At 42.4% G+C, this 18,653-nt stretch overlaps 1 protein-coding gene across 3 annotated transcripts in view; it reads left to right on the top strand.

Annotated features, from left to right (window-relative positions):
• The window catches only part of LOC120829797 (chemokine-like protein TAFA-1), a 30,744-nt gene that overhangs the window by 3,996 nt on the left and 8,095 nt on the right, over positions 1-18,653 (top strand). Inside the window, exons 3-4 of one of the 3 annotated variants that reach the window (XM_040194248.2) lie at positions 3,437-3,536; positions 10,156-10,300. In XM_040194248.2, coding sequence (XP_040050182.1) covers positions 10,159-10,300 — 142 coding nt within the window. In that variant the 5' untranslated portion in view covers positions 3,437-3,536; positions 10,156-10,158. Of the gene's footprint in view, positions 1-3,436; positions 3,537-5,516; positions 9,077-10,155; positions 10,301-18,653 lie in introns of those variants that run through there. The other 2 variants (XM_040194246.2, XM_040194247.2) reach the window with 2 other exon arrangements.

The raw sequence follows: 18,653 nt of genomic DNA, 5'->3' as shown, positions 1-18,653 counted from the left end.
TTAAACAGCAGATGCGTTTTAGAAACGTTCTCTTTCATTGTCTTGCTTTCTCTATGAGTTATTTTAAAAAAAATCCACTCCCCTCTCCCGGATTACTGAAATGTATTCCTGCTGTCTTAATCAGGCTTTCTAAATTAAGCCTGCAGGTGAGAATGAAAGCAATAACCAAATCAAAAGGATTTTAAAATGTCTTCTTATTAAGAAGATGGTGTTATTATATTATATTTGCCCAACAACAACTCTATTGAAAAAATAAACTTACAATTTCAAAATATCCATCTGCATCGTGAGTCTAAGGCTTAAGCGTTACTGAATATTTTCTTGATACTGGAAAACCTTTACCAGGAAAAAGAGACTTATTTTGTAAGTGAACTGCATTCAGTGGCTTATATATACAAAAAGATAAATTATATATAAATAATATATAGAAAAAATATATATACTTTGAATGTTGTTCAAAGTGTGTATATATATATATATATATATATATATATTAGTCAGATTATTTTGGTTCCTATTAGTCAGAATAAATCAATCTTTTAGTAAAGTATTTGTTTGTTATGTAATAAGTGTCTAAGCTCCATTGAAGCCTAAAGTGAGGATCATAATTCATTTCCATTATTTCTCTCATTTGGTAAAAATACACCTCAGTGAATTTCAGAAAATTTACCAAGCAGTTGCAGCCATATATTTTGTTTTAATGGAAAGATTTAAGAGCTAATGCAACAAAATGACAAACCACATAACTCAACCACATACTGTGCAGCCAATCAGTTTTAATGTATTGTAATGTATTCATAAGGTTGTTCAGTGGTGATGGATTGGCTGAGAGTCAGAAATTATAAACAAATTTGTTAAGTCTTTACCCTCCTATACTTTTGCAGCTCCAGATGCACAGCCACACAAACAGCTTTGAATATGTCAATCAAACATCATTTCACTATTAAATCAATAAAAAAGTATATAATAGTATCAATATAGTGTCTACGATGTGTAAGCATAATTCTTAGAAAGAAAAAAAGCATACAACCTAAATTAAATATTAGTACAATGTAATCTATTCATAATATGAGAAAACATGTTGAAACTGTTTCACGACCTAGTTGAATTAAACTGCTTATATAAAACAACCAAATAAGCAAATTATACACAAAAGACCGAAATTAACCTCATCATTGCGAAGTGAAGAGCATGATTGCAAGCACAGGCTGCATTATACAATAGCGCGTTTCCAAAAGCAGGTCTCTCAGCTGTTTAAATAGGATGATTGCTGCTGGTCTGAAGGGTCCTTCAGTGAGAGCAGCTTTGCAGGGAAGAGACAGAGAAAGGCAGCACATGTGGGAGGTACCAAATAAAACATCACTGATTAACTTGTTTAGTGCAGCTATTTTGATGCGTGTGTGTGTTTGCACTTGCTTTTCCCTTACATGCAGCAACACTTTCTACGTGTCCACATGAAGATTTACTTGTGTTTTTTGATGAAGTGAAACGAAATATGTCTGAGCCCAGGTGCTCTCTTCTTTTTCCTTCTCTCTGAACTGTGTTCCTGGCCAGGTGAAGGACAGAGTCAAAGGAAGGCATCCTTTGTGCAAGAAGCTGAACCGTATTATCTTTTAACTGCGTGATGATCAAATTATCTCCCCATGTAACTGCTGAGTATATAGCTAATAGCAGCCATTTATCAGGACATATTAATTGAAGCAGACATCCACGATTAATCAGTTCTTCTTGCTATTGTCATGCAACACATTACTTTTGCACAGGCCAGTAATCCACAGGGAGCCACACGGTAGTCAGTGGCAGTTATATATAAATATGTCATTTCTGTTTGTATAATTCAAAGAAGTGCTTTAATGACTACAACTTTTTTTCAGTTCACCTGCATTATGAAAACGAGAGACCTTGCGTCCTTCGTCTGATCCAGAGCTTCTTGTTGCGAATTAGCATCCTCATTACAGCCCACGCCTATTCTGTTTTAAGCCATCATCGGCTTTTCGTCAACCTTCATCCGAACTCAAGCGTCAAACCCTGTCAGCTTTAGACTTTAATTTGATTAATGATTTTTTATTTTGTTTTTGCAGCTCTGCCAGGGAATGATTATTTAAAGTATCTATGTGTGTGTGTTAAATCTGCTTCCAGTTATGAAACATATATATGTATATGTATGTGTGCATATTTTATGTTGATGTTTTCGTTAAAGCTGCCAAACAAAGATGGGGATGATTCCGTTTGAGTTAGCGTCTCTCAACACGGTGGCGCTGAGCAAACAGCTAACGGTGCTAACGACGCTAAAATTTCAATCCATGACAAAAGTGCTAACAGAGCTAACAATGTTTACCTCTGAGGTGCCCGGGGGGGCCGTGTGTGAGAGCAGTGTGTCCATGAGATAACTAAATGTCACAACAACGCATGGCGAAGGTCTGATAGCAACACACGGCTGCAGTATAGACAGTATAGACATTACTCTTCATCTTCGGCAAATAGCGTTTTGCTGCTACATTAATGCTCACAATGTTAAATGCAGCTCCTTTTAAGAGGGGTCAGCGCTGTTGGTACCATGCTGGGTATCGTTATGACTTTCGTTTAACAAGTGTAAGTCCCCATAAAAAAGTGACGTAAAATACAGTAGAGGGAACAGAAGAGAAATTCTCTCTATACATCCACACTGTATGAGTTGCTTTCTGCTGTTGAGTTATAGTGATCGCAAACAATAGATGATAGGACCATAGACTTATCAATAATGCATAAGATAGTAAGAGAAATGACAGGCACTCTGCTGGTAGGCTCTTTCCAGAAGCAAGCCATAAATTTGCAGGGCAATAACAATGACTCTTCTCAGGGAAATAAAGGCCACCCTCTGCTCCCCGTAGCCATAAACCTGACTCACTCTTCCATTGGCTGGAAGAAAAATGCTTCCTCTCCCACCTCACAGGAGTCATACACAGTAGGTACTTCAACCAGCCAACTTGATATGCAATCATCTCTCCTTACAGAGGAAAGAATACAATTTCAGTTTTTATATTAGCTATTTTCCTTTTATGCCTGTGGAGGTGGGGAACTAGTGAGCACAGTAATTGTGAAAACGAAGTTCAACGGCTTGGGAGAATATTCAGAAAAGACAGTAATTTTTTCACTTCGACCAATTTCTAATCCTGTTGTGCTGCCTGTTTTGTATAATTGTTTTGTGGTGGACCTTTCTATCAAACTGCGTATTTTAACTACAAGAAAGCCTTAATTTGTCTTTTATTTTTTATATAAAGTTGGGACACATACTGTATTCTAGAAATAAAAACAATTATTGAGAGTTGGGCGAGTAGGTTGAAATCACGTATGTGTGTCTCTTGATTGTGGAGCATTTACCTAGTTTAGCTTACAGGGAGACAGCCAGCTCGTCTGATTAACAATACATACCGTATCTATTTCATGTGTATTCCAGGTTCCTCCAGCTGTTCAACTCATCTTCAGCCAGCAGTGGCCCAGAACAAATAACCTACTTGGATGGAGAGTATTGAGGTGGGAGCCCTTCGTCAACCCGAGTGAGTCGCCTTCAGAGAGCAAACAGCAGGTTTCAAACATTTTGGGGCCCATTTGTTGTGCTGAGTGCTTTCCTCAAAAGATTGCGTGAGACACTCTGAGCGTTGCAGGTTATGCTGAGATTTCCGCTGAATGCCTTCAAGTCGGCGGAAGAGACCGATCGAGATATGACAGGTCTGCCTGTTTTCATCCCGACATATGGCTTTTAACTTGCTGCAAACAGCCACCTGATACTACAATAATAACAGACAACACATTTCTGTCTCCGTGTTCCACCTGCTTTTGGTATTTGGCAGTAGCAGTGAAGGAAAAGACTGTATGTATTTATACAGTCAAACATCAACCCTAGCGTAAAAAGACACAACCCCTTCAAATGAACGATCCGGCACGTGCATTCCCGACGTACAACATACGGCTGTTACAGGAACATGACCAAATTATTACGTCCGTGCCATTCAGCCACTAATGTAAACATCTGGAGGGCAAACGTGGTTTCATCTCGGGAGATGAAGAAAGGCCTCAAAGGAAGACAAATTCAATTATATGAACAACCACAATTTCAGGGGGTTGTCATTTGATGTGATGGAGCCAACAGGACTTCAATGTGCCATGTCGACCGTATGAGACGAGGACACTACAGGCAACGACCATGATTGATTGTTTGACTTTAAGGGGAAAAAGAATTCAGCCTCTTTCTTTTTTTTTTTTGTCCAAAAATACAATCTCCCTATTTCATGTTTATATCAGATTTTTCAAGGCGAGGCCAAGCACCTAACCAAGATAACCGCAGACGAACGATTAAAAGGCAGGAATAAAAGACACCTGATGCATCAGTATTTTTTCGGCACCTGTCTGCCGGAGAGACGGACGGTTGTACAGTAGAAAACCTCCGGAGGCTGAGGGGCAGTTAATGGAACGGTGAAGCCCAGTGGCAGATGGCAACAGCATCTTCTCTCTCTGTCATCAGCAGTTTGAGCTAAAAGAAAGGCTGCACGCGTTGAAACGCTCTGCTCTTGCCTTTCTGACATTGCAACACCGTCACACTCCTTCATTTGAAATGTTCACGATGTGCGCACAATGACATTTGGCTCGATGGCAAGATCAAATAGTGTAGCTTTCAATAAATGTCAGTCTGACTCAGGAAATAATAGAGGAGAAAAGGCATTTCCAGTTTTAAATGATATGCCTTAAGAGCTGAGCATGCATTACATTGGCAAACAGTTTAATTCTGCTTTTTTTCAGCCGAGTTTTCTCATATGACACCTTAGCTGTAGAAATGTTTGTGTCTGGAAAATAAATGACTTGTTTGGCCTGAGAGAAATATGCCTGACTCTTATCCACGACAAAGATATAATGGAAAGATTAATATCCATAAAAGAATCTATTAAATGTTAAGACCAACTGATTGAAAAGGTGAGACACTCAATTTCCATTAAACATCAGGGGTTCAGTGAATTGAAGAAGAATTCAGCGCAATACTTCAGTTATTTTAATAACAGTTTGGGCTTATTCTACCCGCTAAGACATTAATACTCTACTGAATAAGATTCAAAGGCCAGATTCTCACACTGCCGTCTAAAGATAATCTTATTTCTTACTCGGCTGAACTTGTGTGTTGGCTCATGCAGATAAAGTAGACACCAACTGTTTCCCATTGACCTTTCCACAAAGGAGCAGCGAATGCTTCAGAAAACAAAAACGCTCAATGAAAATGCAAATGAAAGGGATCCCTCACTTTTTCACTGTAGTTAATGCAGTTATTTTATGGCAGTGATTTATTGATCGCACAGAGAAGATATTTGAATTGTTGAACCAACAGCAAAATAACATTATCTTATGTTAGGGAATGTTTTCACACCACTTGTCACAGTTATATGCAATCAAACAGCCTGTAAAAAAAACGAATGTGAAGATTTGTGTGAAATTACTGCAGGAATTCCTGTAGAAAGATATATATATATATATATATATATATATATATATATATACCGGTATGACTTTTATCTAGAATAACTCCCACCACCTCCTCTATTGTTCAAAATGCATTGCACAGTGATGCATGACATGATGCACGGTGTGTTTTTTTACGCCCAATTGTTATTAGCCTCCTGGGAATGGAGTTATGATAATCAACAGTCATTTTATCTTAAAATGTCATGTTTTTGGGGGCTGCTAAACCTTTACTGTGTCCTGTTATGACAAGAGTGGGCGCAGCTGAGGGGGAAGCTAAATAGAAAACTTCTGCATAGATTTTCCTGAGAGATCCCCAGCTCTCCCACCCTGAGCGAAACACAACGATTTATTGACATTTTCTCTCTGCTTAAAGTAGCAACCAGCACCTTATCTCGTGGGCATGCCATTCGGAAAGGAAATTCAACATGGAATCAGACAGGCGTTAAGAGTAGACCCATATTGCTGCCATTATTTGTAAAATACATGACTTTATGTTGTCGTTGGATGTAGGAGGAAGCAGGACGTCCCTGAGAATCTCATCACTGCAGGTGTGTAACATTCAGGGCAAAAGCCCGTGGGAGCTCGTAGGCCCGTCTGTGCTTCCTGGCCAAATCTGTGCAAACCGTTTTAGATTTAGGAGACAAACTCTTACATTCTTACAGAAAATGTCTTTATTTTCATGGTTACTTTTCAGAAAGCAGCCGTCAGAACCTTTCAGGGAGGAGTCCATTGAATCAGTAGTGCGTGAAACTCATTCAGACAGAAACTGGTGCTCTGCCGGTGAGGAAAATGTCTGTCTGATTTGGGGGGGTTTTGCATTGCAAGAATGACGGATAGAGATTCCTTTTCTTTGAGATTGGAATAATTTCAGTATTGGTATTTTGTGTTTTAAGACTTCAAAGTAAAAGGTTTTACCAGGAAAATGCTCAATGAAGCTCGACTCACTTTGGGGACGAGTCCGTTATGTAAACTTTACTTATGCTGCTTCAGTGTGAAACCTTTTTATCTATACAGAAATAATTCAACAAGCGTATGAAGAATCAATGGGGTATTCATTATCTTAATGGCCATTTTACCACTGAATTTTACCATGAATCAATTCACCCTGTAACATATCCCCAAAGCCTGACATAACGTAGTCCTCTGTGTCACATTGTTGTCTAAAATACATTCATGAGCTACAGCTTTGGAATCAATGCATCCTTAAACATGGCCGCTGCGGTTTATTTTGATTCAATCCCTCCCCAGAAATGTTTACTTGCCTGAGCAGTTCACCACCAGCGAGCCGGGGAAGCACTGCGATAGAGGTCGAATGGAAAAAACTTAAATTCCTAACGTTATTTATAGACAACAATGCGCTTAAGAGTTCAAATGAATTAAACATTCTCAATTAATATGCATTGCTTCATGGGATACACATGTTTTCATACTGTATGATGTTTAAATGAAAACCAGATAAAAGCTTTTAAAAACGTGTTGCACATTTAAACGGTCACTCTTTCTGTCAAGATCCCAGATATTTATTTATTCAGTGAACACAACAGAAAAGAAGAAATGGGCGGTTCCTATGCGCAGGATTAATTTAGTTCCCCTGCCCCAAAACGCGCCACTGCCTTCTATCAGCGAAAGGGAATTTTGCCCTGCAGCTGCTCCAGGTGGATGCAGGTGATCTCAGGGGTCAACCAGCCAGAAGTGTGTGTGTGTGGGGGGCAACAAATACTATGCAAATAATTGCCTTAGGTGCCACATATGCATAGTTACAGCGTAAAATATTAGAAGAAGTGATGGATTAATGACGGCACGCAGTAATGATGAGACAGGGACTGACAGCTGTTAGACACTCTTTGGCTGAGGTGGAATCACGAAAAACTTTTCTTGGACGCTTCTAAGGATTTTTGCACCAAAGCTTTGGCCATCCTCTCATCATGCATCCCTCTCGCATTGCCTGCCAGAGGAAGGAGCCACTCCAGCTCCGTCACCTCTGTTTCATATGCCGGACCTTCCATGGGCTCCCAACAATTCTTTTTTATTTCTAATCAAACTCCCTTGTTTGCGTGAAATGCAGTCCCGTGTCAAAGTGTCAACATGAGGAAATCTCTCTGAACAGAACCACTCAGCAATTTATGCTATTTGGCGCCCTGCTTTATCTCCCAAATCCCCTCTGCACAGAGTTGATTCTGCCAAAACCTCAGACATTAATGCTGCATTGTTTTGTGCCCACATCCCAAGCAGCTCCCCTCTCTCTCTCTCTGTCTCTCTCTCTCTCTGCGTATCCTTTGCTCCTTCCTGAACTGGGAATGCACCCTGAGTGTCTCCCTGAGCGAGCATCAAAATGAAATGTGAAGTCTTTACGCCGCAGAGATGGCAGCGGGAGCTGGAAGGCCACAGGCATGTTCTGCATTCCAGCGATAAAAGGAGAATCCAGACACAATGCGAAAGCAGGGGTCTCGCCGCGTTGTGAAGGTGGCGAGCGACGGGGGAGGATCAAGTTTGTCTCCCAGACAAAACAGATCGCTGCTGATTTAACGGCCTCCTCTTTGTTACAATCGCCATCACATCTCCATCATACGCTAAAGAACTCCCACAACTGGTGGGAGAGATTACCTGCAGCTGAATGGACGATTACTGTGTCCCACCTGCTTTCAACTTCCTCTACCGCTCCGCTTCCTAGAACATGTTCTATTCTAATCTCATTTTTGCACCTTCCTGCGGAAAGGTAAGCAGGGGACCACCGAGGGTTTACTTCTTTCCCTCCTCGAGCGCATCTGCCACGGACATCCTGAGTCTCTCGTTAAATTTCTTGGAATAACTTGTTTTCACTTAATTAATGAAATGTCTGCTCTTTAAAACTCTTTAGATAGAAAACTGGCAACAAAGGAACAGAAAAAAACAAAAACTGACATTTTCCCTGGGGAGCCCCCCCAAAAAAAATCCATTCTAAATGTAAATAATTGTTAATCATGTGGTCACAGCGACGTGAGCGGGGCCAGTTTCCCCGCTTTGCATCTGTCTGAAGCATATGATCGGGATGGGGATGTGTGTGGGGGGGGGTCTCACCAAGCCGTCTAATCCAGAGGCAGTCTGGCTTTAAGACATGTGATACAGTCTTTACGCACAGCGAGGCTGTACGGGAACATTTGTTTCTCGGTGCTGGCTGAGGGGGGGACCGAGAGAGAGACAGAGAGGGAGAGAGAGAGACAGAGAGTCGCTGCTCAGAGGCTGCCGCTCGCTGGAAGGATGCAGACGCTGAATGGAGAGATTCCACTACAGTTAATTAAGGAGCACTCGGCACGTGCCTGTAAACGCGAAGGGGCAAATGAATTCAGTGTCAGTGGGAGCAGCTCCTCAAGGGGATGCAGTGATATTTCAAAGGTGGAATTGAAAGAGCTGTGAATCTATTTCCTGACTCTGGCTTGACGGTCATTTCTGAATCACTGGACCGTTGCTATCAAAGTGTGGAGCAGGGAGGGAGGGTGACTGGAGTTCCCTCCTCCAGCGAAATTCTGAGTTATTGGATGGGATCAACATGAGCAGCGTAATGGATGGATTTATGTCATTCTGTTAAGATATTTGTATACTCTTTGTTCAGGTAAGATTGTTTTTTTTTTTCTTTCTACTCTGGGAACAAATAGTCATGCATGTTATTGTCAAGAGATTTAGATTTTTTCAGAAAACTAGAAAATCATAAATTTGCTATGAAAATCTGTTATTTAAATTCACATCCTTTTATTACATGCACACCGTTGAGATAGACAGAAAGCCATTTTCTGGTACTTTATTCTATGGTATGATTTTGTTTTGATGATACAGAGAATTGCCGTCTCCTTTGAGATGTTCATGCAGCAATTTGCAGAAGTATTTAATTGCGTTCATTCAGATGAATAAACCACAATCAAAAGTACTCTGCACGCTTGGGTAGAGTCTGGACAATGCACTGAAGAGTATACTGGATGCAATACACATCTTTGATTAAAGTTTCTATGCGCTTGAAACCGTTCATTGTCAGGCTGAAGTCATCAAAATATGTAAAACTCAAACAATGCATTCAAAAAGATGTTTACCTTTCTAATTCTTGTCAGCAATCTGTTGCTGTTTTTGTATTTTCACCTCCATTGAGTTCCTTCTCAGCCACCCTCTTCCCATGACCAGGCGCACACCTTGCGTATCTTTTCCCATTCTTTTTCCTTCCTAAACAGCCCGGGTGAACCCTTACAGGGCTTTTAAATTCCTTTTACTGCTGTGTCACTCTCACGTTATTCCAACGGATAAAGCTGCCTTCAAAATCCTATCTTTCTTTAAGTTTGACTTGGGTGTTGGAGGGAGTCAGCCTGTCAGGGGAAATGTCTGCTGCATGGGGGAGAAATTCCTCAGGGATCGCTCCACATTTGCAGCGCTGCGGCCCTGGGACAAGACGGGGCGAACTAGGAAGACGAAGCAGTGAAGTCAAACTTATGTAATCGCGCTAATGATGAACTCCAGTGACTAAAAGACTCCACTGAGGAGCGTTAATGCCAGAATGCTTTTAACAAAATCATCGTGACATTCATTTATTTGTAATTATCTATCCAAGTGTGTGCGTGTGTGTGCTCTTGTTGTCGGTGGGGGTGGAAGGTCACAGATTGTGAACATGATGTATTTTGTCTTGACTCCACCTCTGCCGGTCCTTAGCAGATGTGTCCTGTCATGTCCTGGCTGCTGTGCCTGTGCCTCTGGGTCAGTGTGACGGCCATTCAGCTGTGTCAGGCCACTTTCTACGACACCATCCAGCAGCACCACGGGACGAGGCCCGGACGAACCAGCATCCACATGATCGGTGAGTCCCTTTCTCTCTCCTGCTGTGGGTGCCGCACATGAGCTCTCACGAGCGTCACAACGAGGAGCAAACGTTTTCTTTAAATGCCATCTTTTCAGTTGCCGCCTCCGGCCCTTGTTGTGTTACTGCTGCATCCCGGGTGTGGTTGCTCAGAGATAATAACAACACTTGATCTTGCTGGTTTTTCGTATTTCCGTCATGACTTTATTGCACACGTTGATGTATTATTGGGTAAGCAAACAACCAATTATTCAGCAAGCACATTTTACAGTGGCGGTTTTTCATAAAGATGTGCTCTTGATAGCATGAGAATATTTCTACTGAAGATCACAAAGACAGACAAAAGATGCCTTTGCGCTTTCCTTCTTAAGCTATTATAGTTGATATTCATGCTACACTGCTCCTTCCCAATTTGATCTCCGCGATTGTGGTCCCTGTGAAATTGCGCCGAGTAGAATCCGACCGAGTCATTGCGGCTGAACTTTTGTTTTCATCGGGCGGATGCGCGCCGCGGGTTATGGTAAATAATTATGGTCTCAGAATTCAACAGAGTGTGAGGAAGTTGAATGCTGTCAGAACTTCAAAGTATCTGCTTGAGCGTGCAGGTCCTTGGTGTGTTACTTCCTCCGTGCGCCGCGAGCTTATCAGCGAGGGGTCTTCTCAATAGTCTACATATTGTGAGTCAGAAAACTTTGTGTTCCAACATCTTGATTTCATTACTCTCGCATACGCACGCGTATTGGAGGAGAAAGACAAAATGCACTCGTAAATGAGATGTATTCTAAAAGGTGCTCTCGTGTCAACAAAAGGGAAACGCGGGATTAATATTTCACAAGTGCATTCAAGCACGTCTTCGGGGGGGAAACAAGTTCAAAGCTAAGGAACTTCAGAAATCCTTCAGGACCCTCTGCCACTAAAAGTGTAAATGCGCTGTCATTCCATTTACCATAGTATGGCCGGCCCTCACTCCTGGATAAATGAGATGCCAGTTTTATGAGAGGAAGATGGGGAGCCTGTCTGGATTGATTCTGACACTGGCACATTTGTTCTGCGCTGTGTGCCGTGCGCCTGTTGGATTGGTGGGAGGATTGGGGTTGACGGGTCATGAATTGGTGGCAAGAAGGCCATTGGTTGCAGACCATTGGGCCAATCATTGAAGCCAGCGAAATGCCACAAGTTCACAGAGACTGGTAATAACAGCGGAAATCGAGATTACAGAGGTCCAGAGGGATCAGTTTTGTCCTTGCCAATAGAAATTTGGATCTATTGGAGGATGTTGTTTGGAAAACTAAGTCAATCACGTGTAGCCACTCTGGAAGCAGCCAAAGCCTGACGGGATGCTCCGACCCTGTCGGCACACACAAACTCTGCAAAGTGTTAGTTGTAAATAAAAACACCTGCATTGCGAAAGGTGTACGAGAAACAAAGATTACAGATTCATGAGCCGTGTTATGTTGTCATTCCAAACGTGTGCTCAGTCATAATTACTTCTGACAGCATATAAGCGACTGTTCCACTCATGCACCAGGATATTGACGGCCTCATAGCTATGAATATGTGTCCAGAAGTCCATTAGCTGGATGACCCTGGAGTAGAGGCTTGCGTGTGCTCACTGATTCAGACAATGCAGCTCTACTTACAGATTGCTGCCTGCCACTCTCTCATATCCGCTCCCGGCTGTTCTCTGCCTTCCTGGTACAGACCGCGGTATGATTCATAAGGTGCTGTATTCATGTGATGCAAAGAGCGTGAACTGTACACACACAAGAGTAGAGACTGTGCTTGTTGGGAAGGGACGCTGCTTTCGGGGTCAAGCATTTCTCGACCCCTGAACATGTCCGGAAGGAAACAGCAGAAGGCGATTTCTGCTCGTATAAAACATTGACTTGCTAAACAGCGAAATAACCTCCCACTCGCATCAATTTTGAAACTTAATCCAGAGAGAAATACGCTTTGCAGGTGTGATGATTCACAGCGTTTGGAGTAACATCTCAGCTCTTCTATGATATTTAGTAAAGACGGATATGTGCGCTGCCTGCAGAGAGTACAAAGGTGCATTGAATCTGTGGAGCAGCAAGAAATCCTGCCATTGGTGATGCAGTGCGGAATGTGCCGTTGATAATAGAGACGGCTGTATGGCGAAAAAAATATATGGCGGTTGCGTGAGGTGGCCTTGCTTACTCCCACCAGCAGCCGGCTTTGTGGGGTCAACCTGTTCTTAAGCGGAAGGTCATCTATTCTCAACACGGATAATCTTCTGCAAAGTGGTTTTCGGTAAAAATGTGTAGCTGCGAGTGAACGACCGAAACGAGATGAGCTACTCGGAGCAGCTCAACCGTGGATAAAAGCAGAAGTAACTAAATTGTTAGTATCCACAGTGTATTATCATTTATTCAGTCTTAAGTCATGAATACTTCACTCGTGTGATATCCGTTTCAGTGTCTTCCTCCCGCAGTGCACGACTGTGATATTCTTCTATAGCCACTAAGTTGAAACTCTCCCTCGTCAGTCCTGTCGGTCCCGATTAAAGATGCGCCGGATGTCATTTTAGTTTTAAGTGAAATATCAGTTGTATCCTAGAATATGAAGTATTTCTTTCCAGTGTGGAAATACCATTTAAATCTCTCTAGTCTCCCTTTTAGGAGCTTTAATGAGGAGTAGAGAATCAGGGCTATTTTTTTTCTCCGATGCACTCACACAAAAGAACCCACTCGCTGGTGAAGCCCGTAATGAAACCAACAATGAAAAATGGATTTTCGACTGTCACAAACAAAGGTTGTATTCTCTGCGCGCGCTTTTAGATGCTGAGGATTTAAACCTTTTATATAATGCATCCTGGAGGCACATCATTTTGACATACATCTTCCTCCACCCTTCCCGTACCTCCTCTCAACCATGCTCTCACTAGTGTCATTGCTGCTCCACTGCAGTGCCAATGGGAAGTGGCGTGCAGCCTCAGCCCGAGGCCTCTCCACATCTGGAGTTCAGCAAAACCCACTTTGTCCTGATGTTTTTACACATCCCACTGAGACGTGGAAGGACCCCTCGCCGCTCTGTAAAACAGCAGAAAATTCCTCCACAGCCGCCAAAGTGGTTTACTTCATTTCATTTCCTCTGTAGTAAGGAGAGGCAACGCTGGTGTATTTGACCAGAAATTAACTATTCATGTAATTTCCTTAGTTAGCCCTTAAAGAAAAATACATATTTAATTAAATTAATCTGAGGACAATCAGTGGCCTAATTATTACTGTATGCTCAAAGCTACAAATAGGTTTTACATATTTGGGCATTTTTTCGTTTATTTCCTCTTTCGAGCTATAAATTATTCATAAGAGAGAGCTTCTCTGGGCTTGTGGATATTTGTTTAAACGGCATGTTTAATTGAGCTCTTTCAGCCAATTCTGTGCCGGGTCTATGGTTTGTGGTCACAACGCTTACATGCAAAATTAATTTCTCTGGCCCACAGCTTAATTAATTAATTAACTCTTTCTCTTAAGACTACACCAGCTGACTACGCCAGCTGTTTCTTCACAGGAATCCCTTATCATTATTAAAGGGGGTGTTAAAATGCAAACTCTACTGCAGTGTTGGGGGTCACGGTTGTCTTTTTAAACACAAATAAAATAGCATTGCCTGTAAACTTCTTTGACACACTGTTGACAATAGAAACATTCACCCTGAAACATGTTTTTGTTTCTGCTACCTGCGTCCTTATACATCAAATCAGTGGAGTAAAAGAAGACCAGAAAGGCAGCGCGGTTGTACCGGGGCCCTCGGGTGAGCGGGGGCGGGGGGACGGGGGGGCTTACAGAGAGAGCAGGCCCCTCTAACTGTTCAGGGATGAACGGGCTCAGGCCAGTGATTCTGATTGCTACCCTGGAAATTTACCTCTGTTCAAAGAAGCATTCCAATTCAGGCGCTGCGGAAGAGGTGCACTCGGGAGGGCGCCGATCCTCTCCAGGTGTGTCTGCAGCGATCACAGCTGTACGGCGTGATGGAGTGAATGCAACCACCCGCTCCGCCCACCTGCGCCAGACAAAGAGCGCAGCGGATGGACAGAGCCAATGGCAAAATGGATTATTATTCTACATAAAAGATTATAATGTACAAAACATCATAGAGATCCCTAAAGAGCAGAGGGAAGCGTTTCAGGGTTCAAAAATATCAATATCAAGTTTATTGTTGAGCAATGTGTCCTGTAATTAGTTGTATTATACTAATAAGATTAATTGAATCAGGATCAGGATAGAATAAACTGGAATGAATCCAATGTTGAATGGATATGTTGAATGGAATGGATATGTTGGAACCAAAATCAAAGGGTACGTTACAGCTCTGGTGCAATGCATTGCACCAGAGCTAACCAGGCCAAGGAAGGAAAGGAAAATCACGAGTGAGTTTTGCGGTTTGGAGACATTTGCTTTTTAATAACTGCAGAACACATTTAGCCAGAGAACAGCATTATTAGTTAATCTTTTTGTAAACCACTTTGCTCTGTTGGGTAGAAGAAGCAGCGCGTGCTCTCGGGATCATTAGCAAGATTTTAAGCCCCCTGTTCTGCTTTAGTAGTTAGCGGCAATTTTCTAAATTTGTGGTGACAGCCGACACAGCTGAAGGATTCTTGACTTTGAAACCCTGAGTCGTGAAAAAACGTTCAGCTTGTTCCAATCCAGAAATAGTCAAAAAAACAAAGCTACGCTTTTAAAGACACGTTTGTTTTTGCTTTGTCACAACAGCAAACCAAATCAGTGTGTTTTGCAATTTTCTGGGAGCTGATTGTGCACACAGAACATCTCGAAATGTACAAATGAGTAAATGAGTTTCTGTATCACATTCATCTTTCACATCGATAAATGTGTAATGATAGTGTTAGCTGTAATTATTTTCAAGCTGCCACTACTGTGAATAGTGTTTTTGCATTAGACCGGGGCTGTAGACACAGATATACAGAAGGTTACATTATATATTCACAGATCTTGGTAGAATCACTGGGTGGGAGGGACTTTCCAATAGGGATTTGGTCCAGGGACCCTGAGCTCGTCCCCTGCAGGCCGTCCAGTGATACATCCACCACGCTCGTCGTTCCCCCGGAGATGCTCAACGCGTCCTCCTGTGTGAAGAACGCCTCTTAGTGATACAATGACCGGAAAAGTAAACACAACTAAATCTGAAGCACTTTATTGCACCGTAGCAAGAGACTTAATTTCCGTCTTGGGTTCAGCCTGTTTGAAGTCGAACACTTAAACCCACCACGTTACAGAGCAGCAGAGGATAGTAAATGTGCCCGGCCCAATGATAGCACTTCAAATTTCTCTTGATTAATAACACACACACAGACAAAAAATCAATCCAACCTCTTCTTATCTTTTGTTCCCATGCCAGAGAATCAAAACAAGCCCTCACAATGGAAAGGATCCCATCAGCACCGCACTCCACCGTAATTGCTGATGTCAGTGGCTGCGGAGGCCTGTGCGGGTTCACGTGTGAGCACCGCTCCTCTTTAATTTAACATTTTTCCCGGTGAAACAAAATCTACTGCTAAACTAATGATAGCTGTGTGTTCCCGCTGATCGTAAATATTATATCAGGCAGCTCAGACCTTCTTGTCTTATGTGCGCAGAGGATTGTCCCTGCACAGGTAAGAGCTTCTCTGCTGCCTGTACTTCGCCTGTTGACCCACATTCAGCGGAGACAATTGTCACAGGACGTTTTTGTCCCTCTTTTCCTTTGTGGAGGGTTTATAAGGTGTGACGTTCTTCAGGCTATCTTGGCTCTTTAGGAGGGGAATGGGTTTTTGTCACTTCACTGTTGAGATTTAGATGAGGTTTTTGAAGATTTAGAGACCCACTTGCGAGACGCATCGCTTATTACATTGTCGTAACAATTGGGTGCATAAGTTCCTGGTAATTGCATGAGACTAATATCTTACCAACCTTAAATGGGCTCAGTGTGAAGATATATGAATTTGAAGATTTTATTTCATGATTGAAAGAATTACTTCTTGTAGATGAGGAGCTAGAGATCATTTCATATGGCATTGACTTCGTAATTCCACAAGCCTGTTTTAAATGCTTGGCAGGAATATAGAATTCATTAACAGTACTTAGACCTCATTAAACCAAAAAGAGGCATCTCAACTTACTAATTGGTTCCAATGGGGAGGATAGTATGATAATTAAACAAAGTAATTAATATTGACTTTATCAGGGTCTATTGCAGATTTCAGGGTTTTTGTCGGCTCTAATATCTCCGCGGTGTGCCATATCTCATCTGGAATATTTAAACTAAAAAAAAGAACTCTACTGGAGGCACTGAAGTATACATGTGTTGAGGTTGGGGAAAGAAATTGATAAATATAGTTTGCGCAATATGAACAACACATCGCGAGATGAAATACAACATAAAAGTGATCCAAATGAAGCAGTGAGTCAAATATACATATCTACAATTAAAAACATGTTCCTAATAGGTGTTGGAAATATTGTTCTCATGTTCTATACCTCTCTTAACTGCAGTGAGATGTGATCAAAATGTTGATCATGTGACAGTGTCGGCTCTGTTGCATCAGACTGAATAAGTACAGAAACCTCCCTGCCAATTTCTCCCGTGTTGTATCGTAGTCACAGCCGACCCTTCAGAGGACATCATGCAGCACAAAAGGTCATTCAGCTTCTTCCTTATGCATTGACACGCGGTTTACATGTTGCAGGCGCGCGTGGGCACACTGCAGTGAGAAGGCCAGCAGTCACATGAGAGGCTGGCAGCTGTTCTCCAAAGGCCCTCTGAGCAGACTCTGTCTCGGTTTCCTTTTTCTTCCTTTTGAATGTAACTCTTTCATCAGCCAAGGCGATCTAAAAATGTGAAATACCAGCTCTGGACATTTGCCAGATGGGGGGGGGGGGGGGGGGGGGCTAGAACGAAGGACAGGAACAGCTTGACATTTAAAACCGAGTGACATCTCACTGACAGAGGGCGTGTTCTTATTCTTCATACATTTCAAAAAGCTCAGAAGAGAATGTGCGTTCGATGAGGATTGTGTAGATGGAGTGTTATATATGTGTGTAACGGACATGAAAGCTGCCGGCATTCTCAACAAGCCAAATATCCACCGGCGTTTCTTGCAAATTTTGTGCGAATCCGAACAGCATTCATGAGGACCCCACTTACGGTGTCCCGGGCCTGATCTGCCGGGGGACAACAGAGAGAGACAGAGGCTTTGAGGCTCATATGTAAATGAAAGAAATCCATTCTCCACTACTCGCAGCTTCCTCTGTTCCGTGTTGTTTTCATGAATCTCGAAAGAACACCGGCACTTCTCCGCGTGTAGTCATTTTGCATTTCAATAGTATCACCCATCTTTGGCCCGCTGCACAGGACACGCCTGTTGTGTGTGACACGCTGTCAAGACCGCCAGCGGTATTTTAAAGACCCTCTATGCTGTTATTGTCGTGGACTTTTATTTTCACGGCCGCAAATGTGTGTTCCGATTCTGTCCAGAAAACACACGCACTCTCTGCTGTGAAAAACAAGCACGCACACGCATGCTGACACCTTTGCGTGTAAAATAAAAAAGCTTGTTAAGAAAAAGATATCCTCAAGTATCGACACCATGGCTATCAGAAGTTTTTCCCCCAAACTGTTACATTTCAAAACAGTTTTTAATTACTCTACTCCAACACACGAGTCCTTTGCATTTTCAGCCTCAAAACAAATTTGCCTCGCAGTTTATCGAGCAAAATGTCATTCAATTTCACACCAGCATTTCTCCAGAACAACAACAGTAAATCAAAGGCTTGAGATGTTTTCACAGAAGGAAGGGAACAAATAGTCACTCAATTTGACACCAGGCAGTCATATATTTTGCACAGTCTTACATATGCATTAATTTGAACATTCTCCAATCTGGAGCTCCTATTTCCTGTCAGCGACAGAACCGCTGCAGCCCGCTGGTTTGAATGTCTGCAGAGAGCGTACACAGAGAAGCAGAGCTTATTACGGGTCACCTTGGAGGCATTTCCTATTAAAAGGTGACAGGCATGCTGTTCTAAAACACGGGACTGCTGTGGTTTGGAAATCAGGACCTGCTGTCACTTGTAAATTACTTTTAAGCCATTGAAATAAATTACAGGCCCCGAGTTTGCAGGACTTACGTGCGTTGTGGATTCTGAGCTTGTTGTATCAGTTATATCGTCCCGTTAAGCACGTTTCAGTGGAGTGCGTGGGTTCGGTACATGCTGCACAAATAATGCCGTTGGCCGGCAATCAGCTAAATCTAAAAAAGCTCTAGAGAGACAGGTCACTTGCTAAAATGAGTCCCTCGGGCTTCACATTTGGTTTGTATGTCGAGTGTAAC

This window comes from Gasterosteus aculeatus, chromosome 2 (assembly GCF_964276395.1).
Source record: "Gasterosteus aculeatus chromosome 2, fGasAcu3.hap1.1, whole genome shotgun sequence".
Lineage (NCBI taxonomy): Eukaryota > Metazoa > Chordata > Actinopteri > Perciformes > Gasterosteidae > Gasterosteus > Gasterosteus aculeatus.
The sequence above is the reverse complement of the archived record's forward strand: the minus strand, read 5'-3'. Positions and strand labels throughout refer to the sequence as shown.